This window comes from Oryzias latipes, chromosome 20, assembly GCF_002234675.1.
Source record: "Oryzias latipes chromosome 20, ASM223467v1".
Lineage (NCBI taxonomy): Eukaryota > Metazoa > Chordata > Actinopteri > Beloniformes > Adrianichthyidae > Oryzias > Oryzias latipes.
Window position 1 is genome coordinate 3,653,471 of NC_019878.2, and position 25,944 is coordinate 3,679,414.

Genomic DNA, 25,944 nt, shown 5'->3' on the forward strand with positions numbered 1-25,944 from the left:
GGAGGAGGGACATGAATCTCTTTAATAATATCAATACAAATACGTGTTTTTTTCCTGCGGGATGGGAGACGATACAAATCAATGCATCTCTATTACTGTGCGGGACTAAATTCTATGAGTTTTCCGGGTGCGGGCGGGAGTGGACATACATATTGCGGGTGCGGGCGGGAGTGTAACGCATACGTTGCGGGAGCGGGCGGGATAGGTCAGAAATTCAGCGGGCGCGGGCGGGAGCGGGATGAAGAAAATGGTCCCGCGCAGGGCTCTAATCTGGAGAGAAAATCAAAATATCATCCAGATATACAGACACAAACCTATAAATCATGTCCTTAAGCACATCATTTATCAGGGATTGAAATACATCAGGAGCATTGGTGAGCCTAAAAGGCATAACCAAGCACTCAAAATGACCACTAGGGGTGTTAAAGGCAGTCTTCCACTCATCCCCTTCCCATATACAGACCAGATGGTAAGCACTCCAGAGGTATAATTTGGTGAAGATCTGGGCCCCCTTTAATTGATCAAAGGCAGTCTGCAAGAGAGGTAAAGGATAAGTGTTCCAGGCAGTGATATTATTTAAACCCTGTAGTCTATGCAAGGCCGCAAAACTCCATCCCGTTTGCCCACAATGAAGAATTATGCCCCGGCAGGAGATAAAGAGGGACGGATGATGCCAGCCTGAAGACTCTCCTGAAAGCCATAGCCTCCTGCTCAGGACGAGATGGAGGGTAGATGTGGCCGTTAGGGGGTTGTGTCCCTGTAGGAGGTCTATGGCATAGTCATAGGGATGGTGAGGAGGTAGAGACTTAGCCAACACTTTGCTGAATACAGCACCAAGGTCATGATATGCAGGAGGGACATTGCTGAAATCCACAGATTCAGGAGAGGGAGTTTTAACTGAAGAACAAACAGTGGCAAAAGATAAGCAGTTCAACAGACAAAAGGGACTCCAGGATAACACACGTCCAGATGTCCAGTCAATATGAGGTGTGTGTCTGCACAACCAGGGAAAACCTAATTAGACTGTGGTTTAAGTGCTTCAAAAAAATCTCATAAGTTCAGTTTGGTTGCCAGACACGGTTACTTTAATGTTAACAGTGCGTGCAGTGACCCTATGGATAATGGACTCGTTTATAGCATGGATAGAGTGAGGGAAAAGACTCTACTGCGGTCAGAAGAACCCGAAAAAAGCTTCATGCAATGATGTTAAAGCCACTATGGAACAAACTCACAGCGAGTGAGGAGCATCCTGCTTCACAGAAGAAAAACCTCTCATCTGACTAACACAGTGTGTCGATGTGTGTGCGGCTGAGGCAGTGAAACACAGAAGTGTGTGACCTTCAAGCAGGAGCTCTCCCAGGTGATATTTCATCAAACATCTCCTGCTTTCAGCTGTGGCTGTGATCTTCATCCTTTGTTATCTGTCCCCACCTTTAAAGTCTTGTCTCCCCCGCCTCATGTTCACCCCCATCACGAGCGCGTCATGTGTGTGCAGCTGCACGGACACAGGTGAGCAGATGTTCAGGCTGCTGTTTCGCTGTTTGACAAACGAGCGGCTGAATGTGTTTCCCTGAGTCGGCACTTCTGCTGCAGCGCACCTGTCTCCACGGTCCTCATCCTTGCTTTTCTTTAGCCCCTCTCACCTTCTGCTCTCATCACACATGGATATTTGTTAACCGTAATCATCAAAACTACTCATCATGACTTTCTTAAAAAGCACAAATCAGCAGTTTGGGCAGACGGACTGATTAATTATTTGCAATGAAAGAAACATCTGCTGCAGACAAAGGCACACTTAAGCAGTTTTTGTTCAAATAATTCAGGTCACGTTACCAGCTTGAATAACATGTTTTTATCTGTTGAACTGTTGCGGAAAATCCCACAAGATAGAAAAACATGTTGGGGTCTCCTTTAGAGATGGGAGGTGAAGCTTAGTGATGCAGCAGGAACTCAGAGTAGAGCTGCTACTATTCCAAATAGAGAGGAGTCAGTTGGATGCTTTTTAGTGAGGCATTACAGGTGGGCAAAAGGCTCCATGGCAAAGCCAGAACATTCAGCGGAACCAGAGAATCCCTCCAGAGGAAGTTGAGGATGAATGGATGAAGGGATGGATGGATGGATGGAAGAAGAGGTGGATGGATGGATGGAAGAAGAGGTGGATGGATGGATGGATGGATGGATGGATGGATGGATGGATGGATGGATGGAAGAAGAGGTGGATGGATGGATGGATGGATGGATGGATGGATGGATGGATGGATGGATGGATGGATGGATGGATGGATGGAAGAAGAGGTGGATGGATGGATGGATGGCTCAAAGAGGTTTGTAGATAGACTTGGCAGCACATTTAAGTTCTTCCTGCTCACAGGAAACCTCGGTGCCTCAGCTCTGACTAACAGATGAGTTCAGACGAGAAGACACCTCAGTAAAACAAAAGTGTCTGCATTTTATACAGACAGTCTGCAGTTTTTTCTTAGATCTTTTTTCAGTGATTATCAAGACTTATATGCTGTTAGGGACTGCTGCAGTTATTTACATTTTCCTTTTTGGAGCTTTTGAAGCTGAGGTCTGCTTTTGTTATAGAAGTGGTAGCTTCATTAATGCTAGAACACCTCGGATTCTTTATTTTAGGTCCATAAACTTATTTTTAAAAAGCTCCTGATATAAGAAGAATTATAAGAATCAAAGAAAATAACATATTTTTCTATGAATTGTTTTAATCTGAATAATTATATATGTTGCTCAGTCTTGTGTTTGAGCCCTTGTCAGTAGCTCTCTTTTATTTTTGGGGGCTAATTTATGTCTCCATAAATGGGCGTGTCCATCATCCATGAAGATAATAACCTGATCTGCACCACTACCAATGTCCCAGTTCAGCCAGATGTTTCTCTTCACCAAAGTGGGATAAACTTTCTTCTACTTCTCTGCTCCACATTTTGTAGGCAAACAGGCTAATGGATAACTTCCTCCTCTGCTCTTGTCTAGACACCTCTCCTCCTCTGCTATGCTCCTCCTCTTTCTCTCATCCCTCCAGTGATTTACTGGGTCTCTTGCTCTACATCTCTCACGTTGCAAACCACTTTCCCAGGGGGCTTTGCTCACTGGGGTTTGTTGTGACTTGGAGAAACACAGAAAGCAGATTATCTTAGTGCTCATTCATCACTAGCATCTCCCGCCTTTGTGTGTGTCTCTGTACAAACATGCTCTCTTTTCTGTTGGCAGGAAGGTAGCTGCTTTCAGGTCTGTCCTCGTCTACCTAAAAGCTCCAAATGTAGACATCGAGGTGACATTCAGGTTAAAAAGAGATTCCTGAATTGTAGGAGGAAAGATTGTAAGAACTGAAGGGAATAAACTGTCAGAAGTGAATGGTTGCATTGACATAGATGACAGTAACAAGCAGCGTTGTGGTGCACCAGCAAATGGACGCCATGAAAAAAGAGTCAGGACAGCAGGATAGACACGTTCAGAAGGTCAGGAAGCTTTAGAGTAATCCTCTTAATAGAAAGGACAAGTTTCAGGCTATCAACAGCTATGCGGTCAGTGATCTGAACCGGCACTGAGATGATAAACTGGTTAGAAGAGGGGATTAAAAAAAACAACTCAGCAGGATTACAGTGTGGATCCAATGTGGTTTAATGTAGGTTTCAAGAATTGGATCAAACATGGGTGACTAACATTTCGAGTAGAGTGTTAGATGAAGACATGTACCCAGACTGTGAACAACAGAGAGATTTTTTAACTAAAACAAAAAACACCACTGAAGACAACCTTAATTAGAGCAGAAGACGAGTCTAATAGATCAGAAAATCTTGTAGCTTTTCTTCAGAGGATTTTAAGCGTTATTCTCGGAAATTCACTGGGGCTTGTATAAAGATAATGTGATTTACACGTACTTGTGACGTACAGGTGACAATGTAGTAAAGTACCCTCATGCCACACTCTAGTCATTAGTAAGATGCAAATACTGGCCCATTACTGACCGCATGCAAATGCTGTGCGCACAGGGCGTACATGTGGTATGTAAACGCTCATAGAATGCCCACCCAAACTATGCCCTAATTGTCTATTTTCCTCATTTCTAACAATCAGGCTGCACACAAGGAGCACACACTTATCATGTGAACAGCACTCAGGAGCCTATTGTACAGTTCACAGGATTTGGAATTGAAAAATCCATAGGACACACCTGCTTCTCACTTACTTCATCCTTACTTGTCCTTGCGTATTGTATGTGTTGTGTATGTAAGTGTTTACTACAACCTGTCGCTCGCAGCATGCCCATTGCGCACTCTATAGGTTCACAGAGCGGTCTATGACCTTGATATTTCATACAGGCCACCTGCGTGCCCAAAGCAGATTTGACCCTTTTTTGTCTGCAGACAGTAATGGCACCATGGACTCAGGCTTTAACAAGATTCCTAAACAGCATGCTGTGATATTTGACATGATAAACTATAAAAAACACATCAAAGAAAAATGATAAACAAGTTCCTCCAAGGCTGGATGATGTTGAACAGTACATCCATCCATCCATCCAATTTTAAAGTTCAAACTTAGGCGAGGGCAGCAGGAAGAGGAAGGACTGCAAACTTCGAGAGGAAACTTTTTTGTTGTGTTTGAAAAGCTTAACATCATCATTAGGAGATGACTTGCCACACTCTTCCTCATTAAGATAGCAGAACAAAGCCTGCTGGGATTGTCTGCTCTGGGAACTGTAAAAACAAAAACGTTCTCCAGAGACCTTCTGTATGATCCGGAGAACGACTGAGAGAATGATATGTGGTCAGACCAAAATGGAACTCTTTGGGAGACATGCCACTCTTCGTGTTTGGAGGAGGAAGCATCCCAAGAACACCAGACCCACTGTGAAGCATGGGGGTGGAAGCATCATGCTTTTGGGGCTGCTTTTCTGCGAAGAAGACAGGACGACTGATCTTTTTGAAAATAAACAAATAAATAAAAATAAAAGAGGGATCAATGGGGCCATGTATGGTGAGATTTTTTGCAGAAATTTCAGTGAATCTTCCAGCATGGCAATGATTTGAAACGGATCGCCGCGGTAACCAAAGAACAGCTCTGTATAAAGGATTTGAAGACTCAGCAGATACAGTGGTTGTGAAAACCTACTGAAGTTCTACATGAAATATTGGAAACATTAACTTGGTACAGTGCTTTGCAAAAGTATTCGGCCTCCTTCACTTTTTAACCTTTTGTCACATTTTAGGCTTCAAACATAAAAATATAAAACTGTAATTTTTTTTGAAGAATCAAGAACAAGTGGGACACAATCACGACGTGGAACAAAATTTATTGGACATTTCAAACTTGTTTAACAAATAAAAAACTGAAAAATTGGGCGTGCAAAATTATTCAACCCCTTTATTTTCAGTGCAGCAAACTTTCTCCAGATGTTCAGTGAGGATCTCTGAATGATCCAATGTTGACCCAAATGACTAATGATAACAAACAGAATCCGACTGGATGTAAAAAAGTCTCTGTATAAATGCACCTGCTCTGTGATAGTCTCAGAGGTCCGTTCAAAGTGCAGAGAGCATCATGACGAACAAGGAACACACCATGCAGGTACGAGATACTGTTGAGGAGAAGTTTAAAGCCAGATTTGAATACAAAAGATTTTCCCAACCTTTAAACATCCCAAGGAGCGCTGTGCAAGTGATAATATTAAAATGGAAGGAGGATCAGACCACTGTAAATCTACAAAAACCCGGCCGTCCGTGTAAACCATGGATCCCCAAATCCAGGCCTCGAGGACCAGTGTCCTGCTGGTTTTCAAGAATCCCTGCCTTATTTGCTGCTGATTACCTGGATAAAATCCAACTTTTTGGCAACAATGCAAAACGTTATGTTTGGCATAAAAGAAACACAGCTCATCACCCTGAACACACCATCCTCACTGTAAAACATGGTGGTGGCAGCATCATGGTTTGGGCCTGATTTTCTTCAGCAGGGACAGGGAAGATGGTTAGAATTGATGGGAAGATGGATGAAGCCAAACACAGGACCATTCTGGAAGAAAACCTGATGGAGTCTGCAAAAGACCTGAGACTGGGACGGAGATTTATCTTCCAACAAGACAATGATCCAAAACATGAAGCAAAATGTCCAATGGAATGGTTCACAAATCAACATATCCAGGTGTTAGAACGGCCACTAACCTCGAGGCAGATGGGCTACAGCAGTAGAAGACCACACTAGGTGTCATTCCAGTAAGCTAAAAGAACAAGAAACTGAGGCTAGAACTCACACAGACTCACCAAAACTGGACAGTAGAAGATTGGAAAAATGTTTTCTGGTCTGATGAGTCTCCACTTCTGCTGCCACATTTGGATGGTAGAGTCAGAATTTGGCATCAACAAAGTAGTTGTAGACTTCCTATGATGTAACACCTGAGAAGATCTTAAAGACCCTTACCTTGATTTGTCATTTTTCTTTGTAAAATCATTGTTTGCACCTTATTGCTTAGTCTCATTGCTCATCTCAGATTGCATCTGTTGTTCTAAATTCTGTTTGGATGTTTTTTTTTTCCTTCCTGTGACATCAAGACATACAGAACCAGAATGTTGCTCACCAACAGAACTGATGTGTCTACTTTATTGAATAAGAAAAGGGAAATTGACCTTACTTTTAAAATATATAAATGCAGTAAAATTCTTTTTATTATTGATTGTTAAAAAGTAATGATTGTAATTGATAAATCGATGTAAACAAGTGCAGTGTCATTTAGTCTGCGGCATCCATTCTGCCAAGCTGTGTCTCAGCTGTGCTTCAGCTTTTCTGTGTGTGGGTTTGTGTGTGAGAGGGAGAGATGGTGTCAGACGGCTGGCCCACTTCCCTGGGCTAATTGGTATGATCCGCTTCACAAGTTAAACCAAGAGAATTGGGATCAGGTGGTCCTAAGCTCTGGAAATTGACCCACACATCCACAACTACACACACAGCCACACATAGGCAGTTAATAAACATGAAGCCATTTTGCATCTGATGCATAGACTAGCAACACGTCCACGTTGCCCGCCGGTTTTGTTTTTTATTTGTATTCTTGCACTTCATCATCATCACTTGTTCTTGATTGAGTTTTTTGTGGCACTTTTTTCATCTTATTTAGCAGGTCTTTATTCCTGTTTGTATTGCTGGAACCAAACAGATACCATTCAAATGTGACAAAGTTAGTTAGTTTTGTCTAGGTGACGACATGCTCAGGTGGAAGCCCATTGAAACGCATGCAGATGTTATTCAAATGTTACTCACACTCTTCCGAACAATGTACGTTTGAAAGATTGTCAGTTTGTGTTTTCATTCAAAAAGACGTTTAAGGTCATGCCTAACAACCTGTTATTACCTAAAACATCCCCTTTTTCCAGTACAAGTTAATATTGTAGCTAATGTTTAGCTTCAGAACAACAACATCCTAAAAATAACTTTTATTTCTCAGTTTTTTACAAAACATCTTGAAAGTCATTTATGTGATGATCCATACCTAAGGATTTAAAATCCCTGAAACCATAAAGAAATGTTTAGTGAGTTTATCTTATTTAAAAAGTGTCTTTATAAAATATGGAAAAAACAGCTGAAGAGTAATGAAAGAAAAGGGGGATGTATTTGACAGAAGCCAACAATTAGGATTAAAAATGCTAAGTTTTGTTACAAAAAAGGTAAAGGCACTGATAAAAAGAGGGAAACGCATAAAATTGGCAAACGCGTTTCATAGATTTGAAGTTACTTTAAGAAAAAACTACAATAGAGGTAAACTGATGAGTGAGCCAAGAGTAAGGAAGTGAGTCCAATGAAAAAGAAAATATTAAAATGGTAAAGTGGTTAAAGAATATATATAAAACGATAAATTACGCTGGACACAATTCTACAGTCCACTGGCAGGTAAAATTTAATAAAAGAGCTTTAATTTGCTTAGAAATGGTAAGATAATGCCAAATCGAACTGTTGAAAGGGGTTGAGGAACGAGGCATGAAAAAATAAAAAAATATTTAACAGTTATTATTTTAATAACAGCTAATTGACATAAAGACAGTGGCAGATAAGGCAGCTCAAACAAAAAGGTGTATTTACTTTGGACAATTTCAATGTAAAATGACAAAAAAAGCATCAAATTTATGATTAACTGAAGGAAAATTTTGCATAAAAAGTCAAATGACCAAAGTAAAACAACCTGGAGAGGCTAAGAGTGATTAAATTAGTGCAGAAAATGTGATAAAAATGTAACCAAGACAGCATGCAGACAATGAAATCCCTTAAAACATAAGAATCAAAGGGAAAAAAAGCTGTAGTAGTTGTGGTGTGAGGCATGGCACACATAACTCTCAGCATGGTGTTTCCCTGAAATGTGGTCGACCTGTTGCATCAGCAGCAGCAGCAGAGAAGGATCAATACCCAACTGTACATTCAGCTGATTGAGCGACGATCTGAGCCTGCAGGGCAGGACTCCACGACCACGGCTAAACCCATTGCTAGAAAAAAAACTGGTGTTTACTTGCTGTCCATTTTCTTTGATCTGATAGGGTGCAATCAGATGCCTTTCCTCAGAAAGTGGAAGGTTAGCATTGTTCTACTTGAGCAAACACTAGCTGGCCTGACATCACTCCCCTGGTCCAGCTGTGTTGAGTGGCCTCCTGCAAGGTCATTCAGATTTTGATTCTCAGCAAGTCATACTTCTCGGAAGCCATGTGGACCAAAGTATATGCTATGAGCAACCTCTTCTTGTAGCCACTTATGGTCTGAAGAAAGCCAGTATAATTCTGCTAGAACTTCACCAAACATTAGATAGCAGAATCTCTTTTTGCTGTGAATTTTTTTAACACAATATATTTAGCTGGTCTAGCAAACCAACACAAGAGATTATAAATTGTGGATCCTGGTGAATTTTTCCCCCCTTATCGCATCGTTTGAAACTTGTCAGTAGCCTGTAACACAGGCCGAAAGATGAGTTACATTTACAGCTGAACTACACTACTAATGTCTCTCTCCTCTATGTGCAATTCCGAGTGTGAAAGCAGAAATCTAAGAATGAGGCAGATTCAGCTGTCTGTGGGACAATGAATAAATATTGACCCGAATTCTATTGCAACCAAAACATTTTTTATCTGTTGACTCCAACCAAATTTTCCCTTTATGCATCTCTTTCGTAAGTCTTTCATAGACAAAATCATCAGTTAAATGACCAATTTTATAACAAATTAAATGGTAAACCTTTAGGACTTCACTAATATTTGTGTTCAAGCCTTTGCTCCAATGTTTTTTTTTTCCTGTTTTCTCCAAAACATGGTGCCAAAAAAAGATAATTAAATGAAAACTTGTCAAATACATGTTCCTGGTTTCCAGTTTTTGTTTCCCTATGTCAGTATTGATTTTTAAAAAGGCAGCAAGGTCATTGGCCAAGCTAACTTGACATGTTGCCATGTTAACCAATCAACTTCATTGATCTAATGGTGCTTGATTTAAACTCGCACCTAATCAGATATCAGGGATTTGGACTAGTGAACCTGAGTGCTCGACATGGACCAGCACAGAGATAACAAACACAGCAGCAGCTGATCAATAAGTGCAAACCAACAAAACCATTCCTTGTTTCCATTTTCACACATTTGACCAATGAAATTTCTACAGAATGTTGGCATGAAGACTTTTGAAAATGACTAAATTGTTCAGGGGGTGTTTTTTTTTTCTGATTAAAAAGTTTGCAAGTGAATACGACTCCAAAATTAAAGGAAAAGGAAGACTGAAAATCAAATCTTTTTGTTCTGTGTATGCATGACCCTGTCCTCTGCTTCTTTGTCTTCTGTCTGCAGCTGTTGAACCTCTTCCTGGCTCTGCTCCTCAGCAGTTTCAGCTCCGACAACTTGTCTGCTCCTGACGACGACGGCGAGATGAATAACTTGCATATCGCCATCCACAGGATCACAAGAGGCCTGGCCTGGTTGCGCAGACAGGTATCTCTCAATGGACAGATTTGTGACACACAGAGAAAGCTTGATGATGTCTGACGCTGAGTTCTGCCCTGCAGGTGGTGGACTTCTTTAATGGGAACCTGAAGCGCCGCCGTCAGAAACGGAAAGAGGCCAAAGCTATGATGAAGCTGAAACGCCTAAGCACCATCCACACAGAGGTCAACGGAGCAGTGATCGGTTAGACACAAACTCACTGTGGACATGTCTAAAAGTAACCCATATGTCAGTGAACAGGAAGTAACAACACTGTATTGATCACTGATTAAAACAGCTAAATCCAATCCCATCATATGACCAAACAAACTTTTAGTTCTCTGGATCTAACAGCTAAAATAAAAAGACTTTGATAGCAGTATTTTAGAAAAAATGTGAATGGGTTGTATGGTGGTGTAGTGGTTAGCACTCTTACCTCGCAGCACAAAGGCCCTGGTTCAATTCCAAATGGGGAAGTTTGCATGTTCTCCATGTGCATGTGTGGGTTTTTTCAGACACTCCCCCTTTCTCTTTCAGTTTTTGATTGATGGTTCTATAATCTGTCTCTTTGGTGTGTGTGTGGCTGGCCAAATCCAAATTCTTCCTCCGTCATCTCCCTATCCCTGCATTTGGCTCTCCAAACGTAGAGTTATGGAAAAATAGTGTCTTTGAATTTGTACGTTAATACCTCTCGATGATGTTGTGAATAGTAGAACTTTCTGCCAGACTGTTGCAGTGATTTTGGACTGCAGACAGCAGAGTTTACCAACACCAGTGCTAGACATTCGACCCCAAATCAAGACTGACTGGAGATTTCACTCTGGACCTCCAGCAGCTTGGGTTTGGCTCCTCGCCAGTCTTCCTCCCAATCCTTGGACCTTGATTGCCAAATGAAAGGCTTACTTTCCTTCCATCAGAAAACAGTAACTTGGACCACTGGCTAACAGTCCAGTCCTTCTTTTTCATCTTGGCCCAGTTGAAACGTGTCCTCCGTTGGTTCAGGCTCAGAGGTTTCTTGACCCGAGGAACTGGGTCAGCGTCTGAGTGTGTGTGTTCCAACTCATTCCACTCTTTCTGGAGCTCTGCAGGTTGTTGAATCTTGTCCTTTTAATAATCTGCGAAAGCCCACTGTTGTGTCTTTTGCTCATGCATCTTCTCTGGACACATTTTGTCCTTCCATTAGACTTTCCGTTTATCTGCTTGGACACAGCTCTCTGTGAACAGACAGCCTCCATATCTAGGAACATTTGTGTCTTACCCAGACTATGAAGGGGATCAGTGACAATCTTCTGGCTCGTTGTCAAGTCTGAAGAAAACTACTAATGCTTTCAGATTTTTTTTAACTACATTTCTTGTTGTAGTAGTATTTTAATGTTAAAAATAGGTTTTTCCGATACCAGAAGCTAAAAATTTTTAAATTCTGCCCCGTTCGGGCCAGTCCGTGAAAATATTGTCTGACATTAAACTGGTCCACGGCCCTGAAAAGGTTGGAGACCACTGCTTTACACAGTCTGCTGGGGAAGTGTGTTGCTGAAATACCTAAAAAAAACTACCAATAGTCACTTTGGCAGGGCAGGCAAATCCCCAACAACAGGATATATGACAGAGCCCAGGGTCATTAAGCGTCTCTGCCTGGTGCGTTCACGGAGCTCCACTAACAGCCACCCAGCCTAACTTGGCCCACTAATATATTTTATTGAGAAGAAAAAAACGCAGAACCAACCCCTAAAACCGTCCAAATTATGCATACCCACCCAAAGCCATTTTACCCGCAAATATAGAACCAAAACCACCCAATTGGGCAGAAAACTGCCCAATCTGGCAACACTGTCGATGTGTTGAGGTGCATACCCCCACCTAGTGTTGAGGGGTGTGCATTGGGCCGTCGCTTTTGCTAAAGCATATTCGATCAATGTAGTTTGGTTTCTGATGCTTATGTCTGAGTAAAAGAGTAGCAAATCACAATAATGTCTCCGCCTTATCTGGTTTGATTGACAGACAGACTCATTCTGCTGAAAAAGTTCATCATGAAATAAATTAGTCATTATGAAAAACAGCAATGTGAAATAAAAACAAAGGTATTTTGAAAAATCACAAGGTCATATTTATTTTTTTAATCATGAACAATTTGGGGCTCCATTCTAAAGCACTATAACATATAAAACAACAATATTGGAGTGACAAGTCATACAAGTCAATGTATTATTCGAATCGACAACATTTTTTTTATATGCCATGAAAAACACAATTCCTTTCACTGTAAATGCAGACTTTTACTATTTAACATTCAAAAAAGTTTGTTTTACTTATTTGTCTCACTATTTCCCCAAACAATTAAAATTTTTTAAATTTTAACTAATATTCTTGAATTGAAAACATTTTCAAAAATGTGAAATAAAGTTGTAGTTCAGGTCTCCGGTTCCTCTTTGTCTATTCCTCACAGGTCGTCATGTGGAGAAGTACGTAGTTCCAGAAGACGACAGCTACATGACAAACCCTGACCTGACCATCAGCGTCCCCATCGCTCCCGGAGAGTCAGACACCGAGTTCCCTGAAGAAGAGGAGGAGGAGGAGGAGGAAGAAGGAGAGGGCGAGGAGGTGCAGAGTGAAGGCGAGGAAGGAGAGGTGGAGCTGGAAGAGGTATGGAGGAAAAAAATGCATAAACTCACAAACACACCTGTGTGGCATAAAAGAGCTCTGAGGCTTCTGTGACTCAGCTGTTTTTCACTCCTTGGTTGACCAACACATGTAAGTGTGCACGTGCATTTATGTGTGCACACGTTTTTAAAAATGCTAAATTGGAGTTTTGTTTTTCTAGTTAAATTTTAAATCCAGTAGAAACCAGAAACATTTTCAAAGCTGTCAAATGCAGCACAGTGTTCCCTCGCTATATCACAGTTCACCTTTCACTGTCTCGCTGTTTGGTGGATGTTTTTCAGCAAAACTTTGCATGCTTTTTTTTAACAGTGCACTGTGTTCTGTGTCCTGACTGGCTCTTCGTCTTATCCATCACTCACTTCCATGCTGTGTCTTCTGCATAGAAGTTTGCCAAAGTTATATAAATCTTAATCAGATCTTTGTTTTCATTCTATACTCCTGGAATTATTTTTCTATGAAAGTTTGAACTATGAGAGTTTAAAGAGTTTTAAGAAAAAGTATGAAAATGTTGATGCCTGTCTGAGAAAAATGTAGGAATTGTGTAGTGAGGAGTTTTACAACCTTAAAACATCTATAAATCTACTTTTCATATTTTACTAATCGTTGGTTTTGTGGAATGTTTCCCCCATGATAAAAAAGGGAACAATGTAGAAATCTGGCTCTTTGACTGTTAACACAACTTAACAATAGTTCTAGTCATATGACCCATTTGTTTTGTTTTGGAGCACGCTGATCAGTTTTATGTTTTACTGATCTTCCTCTTGGTTTGGCAGCTGTGAAAGCTTGTTCAAGAGAACTCTAGTCCTCTTGATAATAAGAGTATTTGTGCACTAGCAAATGAACTCTGGTGTGGTTCACTTCAGTGTAAATGCAAACAGACTTTCCACAGACAAAACAGAGGATGAAAAGGCAAAGGAATGAAACAGCAAAAGCTTTTATATTTGGAGGAGGAAAAACACATCTTCCTGTTTTCTTCTTTTCCACATGCTGATTGGGAATGGTTTTGGATAACAGTACCACAGATTTGGAATAGTGTTACTTTTCCACGTGGTTTGGAGTCCTTTAGTTTTGGATTCGCCTCTGAAAGCTTCATTTGTAAAAGTGAACCATTTAGACAAAAGAAGGACTTTTTAGCACTCATTCCCTTCCTTCCTTTCCTTTTCCGTCCGGTCCAACACAAAAGATTTTCAAATATGAATAAAATGAATAAAGTTTGGCCTCGATTACAAAAGGGGTTTATTCAGGCATACCTCTGGTTTGTCAGAAGATTCATAACCCCTGTTGTTAAAGTAAAATATGTCCAACACAAGAGGCCCTCAGTTCTCATCAGTTTACCCAGCTGTTGGGCTGGACAAGTTTAAAAAAAAAAGTGCTGAATGCGGGTTCTTGAACGCACTTTTAGCATACAGTGTTGACACTCGACTGTCGCTGACCTATTCTAGTGCTTGTACTCACAGTTGGTAGAGGCTTGGTGCAAAATGTTGGCCTGGTGTAAATCTGGTGAATCTTGTTATTCTGGTCAGACAAAAATCACATTTACTTGGTTTTCTTTCTTGGTCAATTTTCAAACAGTTGGCACTTTTGTTGATTAAAAAAGACTACCAAATTTAAGTTCTTGATTGGTCAAATTTCAACCGGTTTATCTTTCAACGCGTGCTCAATGCCCGCACGTTTTTTATGTAGAGCCCAAAAAATGAACTTAAAATTATGTGTAGCTATGCATGAATACGATAGTTTTGAACACCGAAGCCAATAATGCACATTTACGCGCAGTTACACAGACTTTTTATTGGAAGTGGTTGATTGAACGGGGGTTGCTTAACCCTACGTAAATGTAGCCGGACAAGTATCCTGGTGTCCCCAACTTGGTCAGGAATGTAAACAAGACATTAACTGATTTCAAGAATAAAGAAAGAGTACAGAAAACAGCACATGAGTGTTTTTTAATTAAAAAAAAAGAGGATTCCCCTTATTTGAAGACAGCATGAATGTTTTTTATCTAAAATCACTTTCTAAGGAAATTGTCTAATGAAGCTATAACAGGTAAGGAAGATTGACCCCCTACAGCAGGGGTTTCAAACTCATTTTCACCAAGGGCCACATCAGCATAGCGGCTGTCCTCTAAGGGCCAGATATAACTTACATATGTAACTAAATGTAATGAAAAATAAATGTAACTACTCCTTAATCTTAAATAACTGATTATTTATTTCCTATAACTTTTTAAAGTGACAATTACAGTTGCATAGAAAACATATGTTTGCTTGTTACTCTGACATAAATCCTTTTACATTTGATTCTGACAGGTTAAGTTATATCGACAGTGTTTAAGTCCTAATGTATAGTTGCCCAATCTGATATTTCAAGTCTGATTCCCCCTAGATCTGAATAAATACACACCAATTTTTATTTTTTTTATTCTAAGAAATTAAAACATTTTATGCTCTCGCGGGCCACATAGAATGAGATGTCCTTGAGTTTGACACATGTGCCCTACAGCCTTTACAAAAACCTCAGACAGCAGTTGAGCTTTAACTTGACAAACCTAAACCTATTTTTAATAGGTCTGGTTTATGGCAGATAAACAAGGGGGTGGTGGTGGAGGGGGCGAGTGGGGTGCCTGTGCTATATTAGATGAACTGCTCTGCTCAATGACCAAACACACCTGCATTTTCACAGACAGCAATGCTCACTTCATCTGTAGGTGTGAAATGAAAATGAAAAATGAAAATGAAAGTATTTGTTTTTAGTTTTAAGTCAGATTAAGATATAAAAACTTATTTACTGATCTACAAAGCTGATACAATGATCCTGTAGATAGAAGAAAAAGTCTAAAAAGAAGAAGGTTGTGGATTGGCCCTTAAACCATAATTTCTGAGGATTCACAATATTGGGCGTTTGTTTTGATATTTTAAAGATGTAACTTTTACCATTATCAACATTGAAATTTTAATATTCCAGATATAGAACATATCTAGATTTTTTATAATTGAAAAACTCTCAGGACATCCCTGCTTCTCTGTACGAGCACTTCAAAGTGGCGGTCTATTATCTCTTTTTGTCAATACCAATAATCCCATTGTTATTGTACATCTATCCTGCTGTTGTTAACATGTATAAGGAACCTAATATAAAACTCTTGTGAGCATTTTTACTCAGTTTCTTTTTCCTGTAAACAGACACATACACAAACAGACACACACATACTCAGATACACTCCAGCAGTAAGAGAGCTGCTCAGACAGAATTGGAGACCTCGGGCAATGCATTATGGTCCTGCATTTTTCTCACTCTACTGCGTTGGTGATGTGCTTGTGTTAAAAGGTACTCTATTAGTGTGTGTACCCTTCTATGACTCTAATACAAGTTATTTGGTGTGTGTTTTGTGTTTCTGTAACATGTGTGTATGTGTGTGTGTGTCTGCCATCTATTTTCATCTATTCAGAGCACAGAGAGCCAGACTGAGCCACAGACAGAGGTAGGTGTGAGTCTGTGTGCAGTTTCTAAGATTCTGTGTCACATTTCTCAGACATACTGACAACTCTTTAGGAACTGAACTCATAAAGCGAAATGTCTTATTCTCTCTGTGTGTGTGTTTATGTATGTGTACTGGTATATGTGTGGTTCTTAGGACTTAACAGTCACATCGCACCATCACTTTGGGGACTCTCATATTTGTGAGCTCCGAATGTATTTTCAGAGTTAAAATGTGGTGTTGTGGTCATGGTCAGTAAAACAGGTCAGGGAATACATTTTATGCTTTTCAGGCTGGAGTAGAAGGAGAAAAGAATAAAGAAATGTTTCTTCTCTCTTCTTTTGTGTCTAACATGAAATTTCATATTTATGTCGGGGGTGTGGGTGAATGTGTGCACCTGTGCTGACTCAGTTCCTCACCACCGCTCCTCTTTATTTACCTGTTCTTTCTCACTGCCTTTTTGCTGTTCAGTAAAAATGTAAAAATTAATGTTTCTGCGAAGGAATGCACTGAGTCAATTTCGGAGTTTTAACATTTTTTAAGTTTTGAACTTGAAATTTTCAAAGCCAATATTAGCTGCGTTTACATGGACAAAAGTAATCAGATAGAATGCCCAATCGGAAGAAAAATGCGTCATGTAAACACGCCGTTCAGAACACTCTGGCCCGATCAGACTCGTTCGGATCAAAATTTCTTTCTGATCGAGATAGGTGGGTTATGCCGATTGTTTATCCGGTCGTGTTGCATGTAAACAGTTCATTCCGATCGTGTGTCACTACTGCTCTGGTTTACGTCACACATAAAAGGTGCAATGCTTCAGAGACGGCTTTGGAGCGCATACGGGTCCGACCGGCTGCTCTGCGCAAGTGAACCGTGTCTGTGAGCAGAGCAGCTGGACTTATACTTTGTGTTTGCGGACAGGGCGGTGGTGCTTTGTTACCTGTGCGCTCCGGGAGGGAAGGGCTTCCGACCTGCCGCTCTGGGTTAGCGGCTGCCGGACTCAGGAGAACTGTGTGTCTGAGCAGAGCTCGGGCTACCAGCACACACAGCTGGTAGCTGTGTGAGCTTTTCAAAGCAGAAAAGCTGCTCAGACCTTAGAAACCGTTCAAACAATCACGTGGATTTGTGTTTCCATTCATGTCCCGACAAAATAAAGGCTGATGTTATTTCCACATATTTACGTGCAGCCAAGATGTAGATTGCGGCATTTCCCGCATGGATTTTGTGTTCATCAAACAAGGCTAATGTTGTTAGCACGTGTTAGCCTTTCTTCTAACTCTAGCTTCTTCCAGCTCCGTTGTTCCACAAACAAAAGCACAGACCACACAAATTAAAAATAAAATGATGAGCGAACAGGCGTTTCATAATATTCATAACATTAATAAAAGCACGTTTAGAGGATCATCTCGTATATTACAGAGCTGCTGCATAACTTTGTTTACACTTTGTTTACAGTGGGACTCATTTCCTTTTCCAGTATTTTCAACACTACTGCGCATTCCCAAACGATTTATTTACACCGCAAGTGTGACCATGTGAATGTTCGGAAAAAGTTTTTCTGGGCCCGTGTACACGTTTGAATTTTAATCCAACCATTGAGCCTATCAAGATATACTGCGCATGTAACCGCGGCTGATGTGTTGTTTTCTGTACACACTTTTTTTGCAAATACCCTTATACAACAGGTACATATTTTACACAATACAAAGTACAGTATCATATATAATCCTAAAACCGACTCTGCAGTTATTATTAAATTCTGAAATAATCTCGCTAAATTTGCACTCCAGGACAGACTGAAAAAAATCTCATTAAATTGGATGAGGAATCCCCTGAATTACTATACCTTCCTTTTGTTTAATTTGCTTTTTTGTATGAGATTGGACTTAACCAAGTGGGCACAGACATGCAATACGTTCTTGTAATGCATTTGAAGGAGCATTGACCAGAAAACCAAACTGAATGAAAAAGGAAAACCCAGCTCATCAATGAGCCAGGACCAACTGAATAATGCACTCTCTAGTTAGTTTGCTCACAGTCTCCTGATCCCACTGATAAGGGACATTCTAACTGGTCCACATGTATTCGATAAGCAGATTCCTTAATTACTTTCTTGATGCTCAAAATGTTTTTTATCCTTTTTTTTAACTTTCATCTTTTTTTGTGAGCTGTTTCAAATATGCAAGCAAAGCAGGATCAGATGAACTGTCAGGTGTTTCATTTCATGTTACTATTTCAACTGTCTCTTTTGCATTTTAGTTTCTGCTTTTATTCAAAGGCTACATGGTTCCTAGTTGTTTTATTACTTCACATGTAAAATGATGATCCACTGGTCTGCATCAGACTGAGCTGATCATACCAGTGACCAACACGACCATCTTATCTGAGTTTGAACAAATGCCGGGTTAAGAATTGAAGCTCATTCCACAATTATTAAGGAACCTAGAGTATGCGTATGTGGATCACACCAATAGCACAAGAATATAATGTTCTGACTTACTGTCATGATGTTTTACAGAGAAGGATTATTTTACCAAAAGTTTCTCCACAAAACACAAAACTCAGCTTTTGGGCCAAACAATAGGTTGTTGCCATGTTACTGGGTTGGTGTCCTAGGACTCACACTGTTTGGAACACATGTGCATGATTTACTCTGGTACTTCATGAAAGAATACCCCTTCTCCCACATTATTGGAGTCATCAAAACAGCAGAGGAGACTTTCAGCTCCCCTCTCTGGAGATCATCTGCACCTTTTGGTGTCTCACAGAGGTCAGGGACATTTGCAAGGACACTTACCATCCTGGTAATGACCCATTTGTCCTCTTACCCTATAAAAAATTGCTACCATGGCAGGACAAAAGAAGAATCAATGGGACAAATCTTTACCTGAACTGTTAAAAGTGTAAACACTGCTGGTGCTGAGTTTAAATTCTGCAGGGTTTGGAAACTTCCTCAGCTCGAAACCTGACACTATTCAAACACCATGTATGGTCAAAAGCAACCATTTTACTTGTAATGTAGTATCTGCCTTAAAAATTCAAAGGTTTAAAGATCTTGTGCAGACATGCCACCAGGCCCCATTCATGATGTCACAACCCTAAAACATTTACAATGCTGAAGAATGAAGTTCAAGGAAAACTAGATTGGCTTTAGTGTTGTTTGGCTAAACTGCTAAAGCGACAGAAATCTCTGAAATTGAAGCAAAGTGAAGAGCAGACATACTGTATAGACTATCTTAACCTTGGAGAACCCTTAGGGTCAAAAGTGTCCCTCCGCTTTTTTAAATTTTGATTTTCTTTTTGTAATTGTTTAATCTTTATTTTTTTATGTCATTTTCAATAATTTTCAATAATTTTGTTATATATCTTTAAAATTGTTTATCATTTGTATATTATAAATAGCATCTTTGGACAGCATGTTTTGTCTCTTTTACTCAAATAAAGAATTGAAAAAGTGTGCCATTTACAGCATGCAGTTGTTCTCCTTCCATGCATCCCTTTTGCTGTGTTATGCAGCAGTCCAGTTAGCCGTGAGGTAAAACATGCAAATGCAGAGAGAGCAGCACTACAAACAGACTCTGACCTGATGTGAAAGGGCAGCGTAAATATAACCAAACTGAGCTTGATATTTCCCCTAAAAACGTCTGTTTTTTGACTCCGACGGTGAATTGTAGTGAATGTGCACATTTGGCTGTCTTTGTGAGGAACAGATGTGGTTGAAACAAAGGCATTTAGGGCAATTCTGGCCCATTTTGGAGGCTTGTATGTGGTTTGGGGGTCTTGGTCGGGATCAGGCATTGAGCCTTCAGGGTGAAGGTTTGGCCGAAAGGTCAGTAAATACATCATGTCAGCTGGGGTTCTCACAGAGGTGGGAGAAAACTCATTGTGTGTGTGTATGTGTGGGGTGGGGTTGGGGGGTTCAGGACAACAGAGAGAGCCAGAGAGCATTGCTGCTTTCACAACTCTTTAGCATCAAGTCTTGTTTCAGGCTTGTGTGTTTTTGAGCTTGTGGTGTATGCCCCCCACCCCAACACCCCATGCCTCTGTTATCTCATACTGTTCCTGCTTCAAGCCTTGACATTGGACATAAAGACCAGACTACTACTATGTTTTTGTCTTAAATCCGCTCTGCCGAACACTTATTTTCATGTTTTCACCTACGATTCCAAGAATTGCTCAAATGAAATCAGACCTTAACAAACACTGAAGCTGCTGTTTAGCATAGTTTTACATTATTCTAACTGAAATGTCTGAAATTACCATAGTTATGGATTACTGGACAAGGACAGATCTAGTCAAAAGATTGTTGTAACCAGAGTCCCATGTCAATATCCTTGTGTTTATGGTCAAGTCAGTGTTTATACAGTATATATCAACTTAGAGAGCTTGCTCCTAGGTGAGCTTTTCACCTCTTAACCTGGATAAAGAAAAGAAGCAGATAACATATAATATCAAAATACAAACTTAGCACAAACTTGGCAATATTCGTAGGATTTACAAGCTCCTCCTGGAGGGCAGTTGCCTCATGCCAGACCATTAATTGTATTTAACAGAGTAAGTGTCACGTCACGTGTAGAAAAGGGCGCTTCCAGTTCCAACCAAATGAAGTCAATTCAGTCAACATTTTTTCGCCGTCATCATGTCGTACAGGTGGTACATGCGGTTGCCTGGGGCGCCAATTCAAAGGTGGTGCCGGCTCTGCGCTATGGTTTTCTATTATCTCTTATTTCAAGGTGTTTGGAACGGCTGCAGGTGCACGCGCTAAACTGACAGGAGTGTATGGCAAGCAAAAGGGATCACAAATTGCCAGGAAAAACTGCATAAAGAACGCAGTTTTGGCAATCAAAAATGCAGCTTTTTATGCATGTTTTAATAGTAGCATGTAAAGGCGGATGTAAAAAGCTGCGTCTTATTGTATACAAATCGTGTGTCCAAAAAAAACACCATTATAGCAAGTTCAAAAGTGGCTCAGGCCGAAGGTTGGCTTCCATAGCCTAGTGGATTTGAACTTACGTAACTTCTAGGATAAACATTATAAGGCGTGAACCATTCATCTGGGCCACCTGTGAACACTGGTAAATTAGGGATGTTTGCAGTTTAACAAGGAATATTTTACCAGATGTTGCTGAAAGTAGACGTCGGTTTATCACAGAAGATTTGTTCATTCAAGGATTTTTCCCAATTTCTAAACAAGAATCAACCGTTTCCGTTGTAACAGCATGTTGGTTTGGTAATGTGATAACTACAAAAAGAGATTTCTTTATAGTCTGCCACAAAGAAAGCCTGTTTTGATATTTTTAATAGTTTATCAAGAAAAAATATTTGTAAAGAAACTAAGAAGAACAATAAGAGCAAAAAAGAAATACTAACTACAATTAAATAGAAAACAGTCACTAAAAGTCAGCAAAAGAAAAAAATAACAAAACACAAAGATACCTGTGTGTGTATCCCTGGAGTTAAACTGACAATTCCCGCATGAGGAAAAAACAAAGTGCTGCTGCCTTAATCACTGGGCTTTGGCAGCCAACTGAAAAACATCTTCAGCCTTGGCCAATTTTCTTCAAACAATAAAGTGTTTTCGACACCCATTTGTGACACAACAAAACGCCGTTTTGGATGCGCGTTTTGGATGCGCGGTTTGTATGCGACATACAAAACAACCCTTTTATCCCCATCTTGGGACAACACAATATGACGTAAATTAAGTGCTACTTTTACAAAACGGCATTTTTGATGGCCAAATTGGCGTTCTTCACGCCGCTTATTCTGAGGGTGCCATGCTGAAGCAACCTGTTTGCTGAGAAGGCACCGGGAAGGTGGGGAATCAGTTCTACGGCGGTTCTCTCCCAAATTAAGTAGACGGATGGGGGAGGAAGATGGGGGGTGGAATTTTACTAAATAAAATATTTTTTAAATCAGTCATACGGTGACATTCTATACAAGTGTACAAAATTCTGCTTTTTCTTTTGTCAGTTTTTGTGTGAAATGGCCAAATAGAAATATGGAACACAAAACGATGAAGTCACCAAGGTGAAAACTGGTTTAGCTGACTTCTTCGATGGGGAAGTTTACTGTCAAGCGCCAAAACGCCAATGAGATGAAAAAAGGTCAAAGTAATTTGGTGCCCCATTTAAAAAAAAGAAAGGAGGAAGAGGAGAAGCAAGATGAAGAAAAGGGTTTGTCCTCATAGCTAGGGATGCACGTTTTCTAGTCCTGCCACAACAACCAAAAACTTTTTTTTTTGTTGTCGGTGAGTAAAACGGTAGTAGGCCTCAATGTTGCAACAGACATTGGTTATTTTTATGCTTTTATTTTCTTTTAAAACTCTACCTTTCCTTGTAACATTAGTGGTAACCCTTAGCAAGTCATGGCTCGTGTGTCTGCTGTTACACTGAGCTTTTATTGTATCATTAGATGTTGAATGAGCTGTGATGGTTATACAGGATGATGCTGCTGCTGCCGCTGCCATAAGGTGCTAACAGGGTAAATAACTTCAGATTAGTCATTACTTTAATAATGTTGGGAGCCTAAACATTTTCAACATTTTCTTTAACCAGTTAAAAGGAGATACTTATTCCCCACATGTACCTTTAACATTTTCCGATTTCTTTTCGAGTTCTACATTTGAGGTTTTGTTAGGCTTTAACGTATTTATGTATTTAACGTGAGTGTTTCTCAACATGATGTCCAACATTATCGTCTTTGCCTCTGATTAGTGAAGCTATACCTGACAAGAGCGGCAGCCGCTGCACTGATGCTTGTTCACTCATCACTATTACTGTACCTGCAGGGACAATCAATGAATCTCAGGCACTGTCACATGCACAGGTGGTGTTTCCATGAGTAACATGGCTGCTTTTCTGTTAAATTTGTAATCTCCTGACATGTGAATTAATCATTCCAGTGTGGTTATTTGGCGAGCCTCGTCCCTGTCTCAGGAACACTTGAAATGATGTTTTATTGTTTCAGACGGACTGTGTTTGCAAGTGTGTGACCTAGATAGACGGGTAAATAATGTTTTAGTGAGTCGTGAGATCTGTAAAGGGTTAGTCAGCAGGTAGATTCAAGTGGAGCTGTCTTAGTGAAGGTGAACTGAAAGAGCAGCTTCAGCACCATCAGCCTCATTGTGCAGGCTGAACTTCCTAGCCTTCTTTCCAGAATCACAAATGCAGAAGATGTTTTTCTTTGCTGCATTGCATTGTAGACGTAGATCTGCTCCTGACATTTACAGGATCACTTTACAACCAAAGTTGAAATGGAAACAGTAAAATCCAGAAAAGACTAAGGCTTAGTGTTTATCTTCAGACATGTCTTGTTGAGAAAATTCATGTTTTGCTGCTATGAAGAATGAGATTCGGGGTTTCCAGGGTAATCCAGCTGCTGGCATGATCAAAACAAGGCTTTTCTTTCCTTTTCTGTAATATACAGTTCGTTCCCTATTAGTATCCAGTTTTGAGAGCCAGGCGCTGATGCTTAGGAGGTTGAAAGCAAAAGAAGTGGAGCTGAGGCGGGCTCTGGTTTCCAACACTAGAACCAGCTTGAAGAAAAGAGGTCTTGCTTTGGCTTCAGCACCCAAACAAGACTGCTGATGCTCACACTCACAAGTGCAGCAGGATTTTGTGCACTTTTTGGGATAAAGTGCTTTGTTCTCATAAAATTATCTCAACTTTTGAACAAAGCAGGTTCTGCATTCTTCACCATCATCACTTCTCTGTGATCTGTTAGTTTAGAGGTCTTAAAACTTAAAAGTGAAGTACAGAAGCTCAGAATCAATAGCTCTACTGTTTGTTCTGCTCAAGTCTCATCTTTCACTGTAAAAAAAAAAATGTAGTTTTTACGGTAAAACGCTGGCAGCTGTGGTTGCCAGAAAAATACCGTAAAAACTACGGTGAAACATTTTTTCATTTTACGGCATGAACATATTTTTTTTGTAGATTTTACGATCAAAAACTGTCGTACAGTCAATATTTCACTGTGGAAAAAAATGTTTTTACTTGATGAAAAATCAAAATTTCACTGTAGAAAAAAATGTTTTTACTTGAAGAAAAATCAGAATTTCACTGTAGAAAAAAATGTTTTTACTTGATGAAAAATCAATACTTCACTTTAGAAAAAAAATGTTTTTACTTGATGAAAAATCGATATTTCACTGTAGAAAAAAATGTTTTTACTTGATGAAAAATCAATACTTCACTTTAGAAAAAAAATGTTTTTACTTGATGAAAAATCGATATTTCACTGTAGAAAAAAATGTTTTTACTTGAAGAAAAATCAAAATTTCACTGTAGAAAAAAATGTTTTTACTTGAAGAAAAATCAGAATTTCACTGTAGAAAAAAATGTTTTTACTTGATGAAAAATCAATACTTCACTTTAGAAAAAAAATGTTTTTACTTGATGAAAAATCGATATTTCACTGTAGAAAAAAATGTTTTTACTTGATGAAAAATCAATACTTCACTTTAGAAAAAAAATGTTTTTACTTGATGAAAAATCGATATTTCACTGTAGAAAAAAATGTTTTTACTTGAAGAAAAATCAAAATTTCACTGTAGAAAAAAATGTTTTTACTTGATGAAAAATCAATATTTCACTTTAGAAAAAAATGTTTTTACTTGAAGAAAAATAAAAAATAAACCATAATTTTTACGGTAAAACGCTGGCAGCTGTGGTTGCCAGAAAAGTACCGTAAAAATTACGGTGAAACATTTTTCCATTTTTACGGCATGAACATATTTTTGTTGTTGATTTCACGCTAAAAAAAAAAACTGTCATACAGTTGACATTTCACTCTAGAAAAAAAATGTTTTTACTTAAAGGAAAAAAAAAAAAAAAAAAAAAAATCAATATTTCACCCTTAATAAACAATAAAAAAAAGCTAAGTCAATAAAAACAAAAATTTCTCCCTGTAAAAGTTACAATGAAAATGATTTTATAAAAGAAAATTCTGTAAAATTACTATAACTTTAACTTTTCTTAATGCTAATTTTATGATAAAATCCTGGCAGCTTAAATGACAAATTATTTATGTATAGAATTTTTTTTTAAATAGAATTAAAATATCTAACCAACTTTGTAGTTTAATTGCCGTTATCAGAAACTACAAAACTTTTCATACATCTGTACTTTTAGTCATTCTCATCTGCAAGCCTAATACACGAAGTATAGATTATTTAATACAGCACAAGTCAAAATGTCCACGTCAGATTTCAATTTAAGTATTTTATTTAATATCTGAAGAAGAACATCAGATATTTGGATTTTTCCACAATAAACCAAATAATTTTCTCATTGACATCAAGAATAAGCAATTAAAAAAAAAGTTCTCTTACTTGTGGAAAACCAAACTAGAAGCATAACAATACACCCGCTCAGAGATGTAACTGCACATAAGCAGGTTCAAAGGTCAAGACCGATTAACTGTCAAAAAACATGGCGTCAACAAAGCTAAAAACTTACCAAAATCAAAATTTAAACCAAAAGAAAACATTACATTCCCACTTGAGGCACTGAGATAGCTGAGCAAGTCCTTCCAATTAGTTCTAATCAGTACTTCCACATAAAGTGTCTTATAAAATGCATCAAAATCAAAAACGTCCAACTCACATTCCAAACTGTAACGCTTCCATTAACAGAAGAACATCCTCAAAGTATGTAATCCAGCTCCAAGTTGTTCCACAAAAGATGGGTAGTTCTAGATCCATTCATGGTCAGCAATGTCTGTGATGAGACTTAGGACTCTGGGGTTGACTGAGAACACTTTTTTCTTCTTGCACTCAACCTTCGTGCCTCTCTCGGGATTAATCGAAAAGAAACACCTTCAAATAATGAAAAACACAAAATATACAGGGTTTTA

At 39.2% G+C, this 25,944-nt stretch overlaps 1 protein-coding gene across 3 annotated transcripts in view; it reads left to right on the forward strand.

Moving 5' to 3' along the window:
• Positions 1-25,944, forward strand: part of LOC101167997 (sodium channel protein type 4 subunit alpha B) — a 256,928-nt gene that overhangs the window by 164,966 nt on the left and 66,018 nt on the right. For all 3 annotated transcript variants that reach the window (XM_020712432.2, XM_020712431.2, XM_020712433.2), the window contains exons 20-22: positions 9,825-9,965; positions 10,040-10,160; positions 12,400-12,596. In XM_020712432.2, coding sequence (XP_020568091.1) covers positions 9,825-9,965; positions 10,040-10,160; positions 12,400-12,596 — 459 coding nt within the window. The remainder of the gene's footprint in view (positions 1-9,824; positions 9,966-10,039; positions 10,161-12,399; positions 12,597-25,944) is intronic.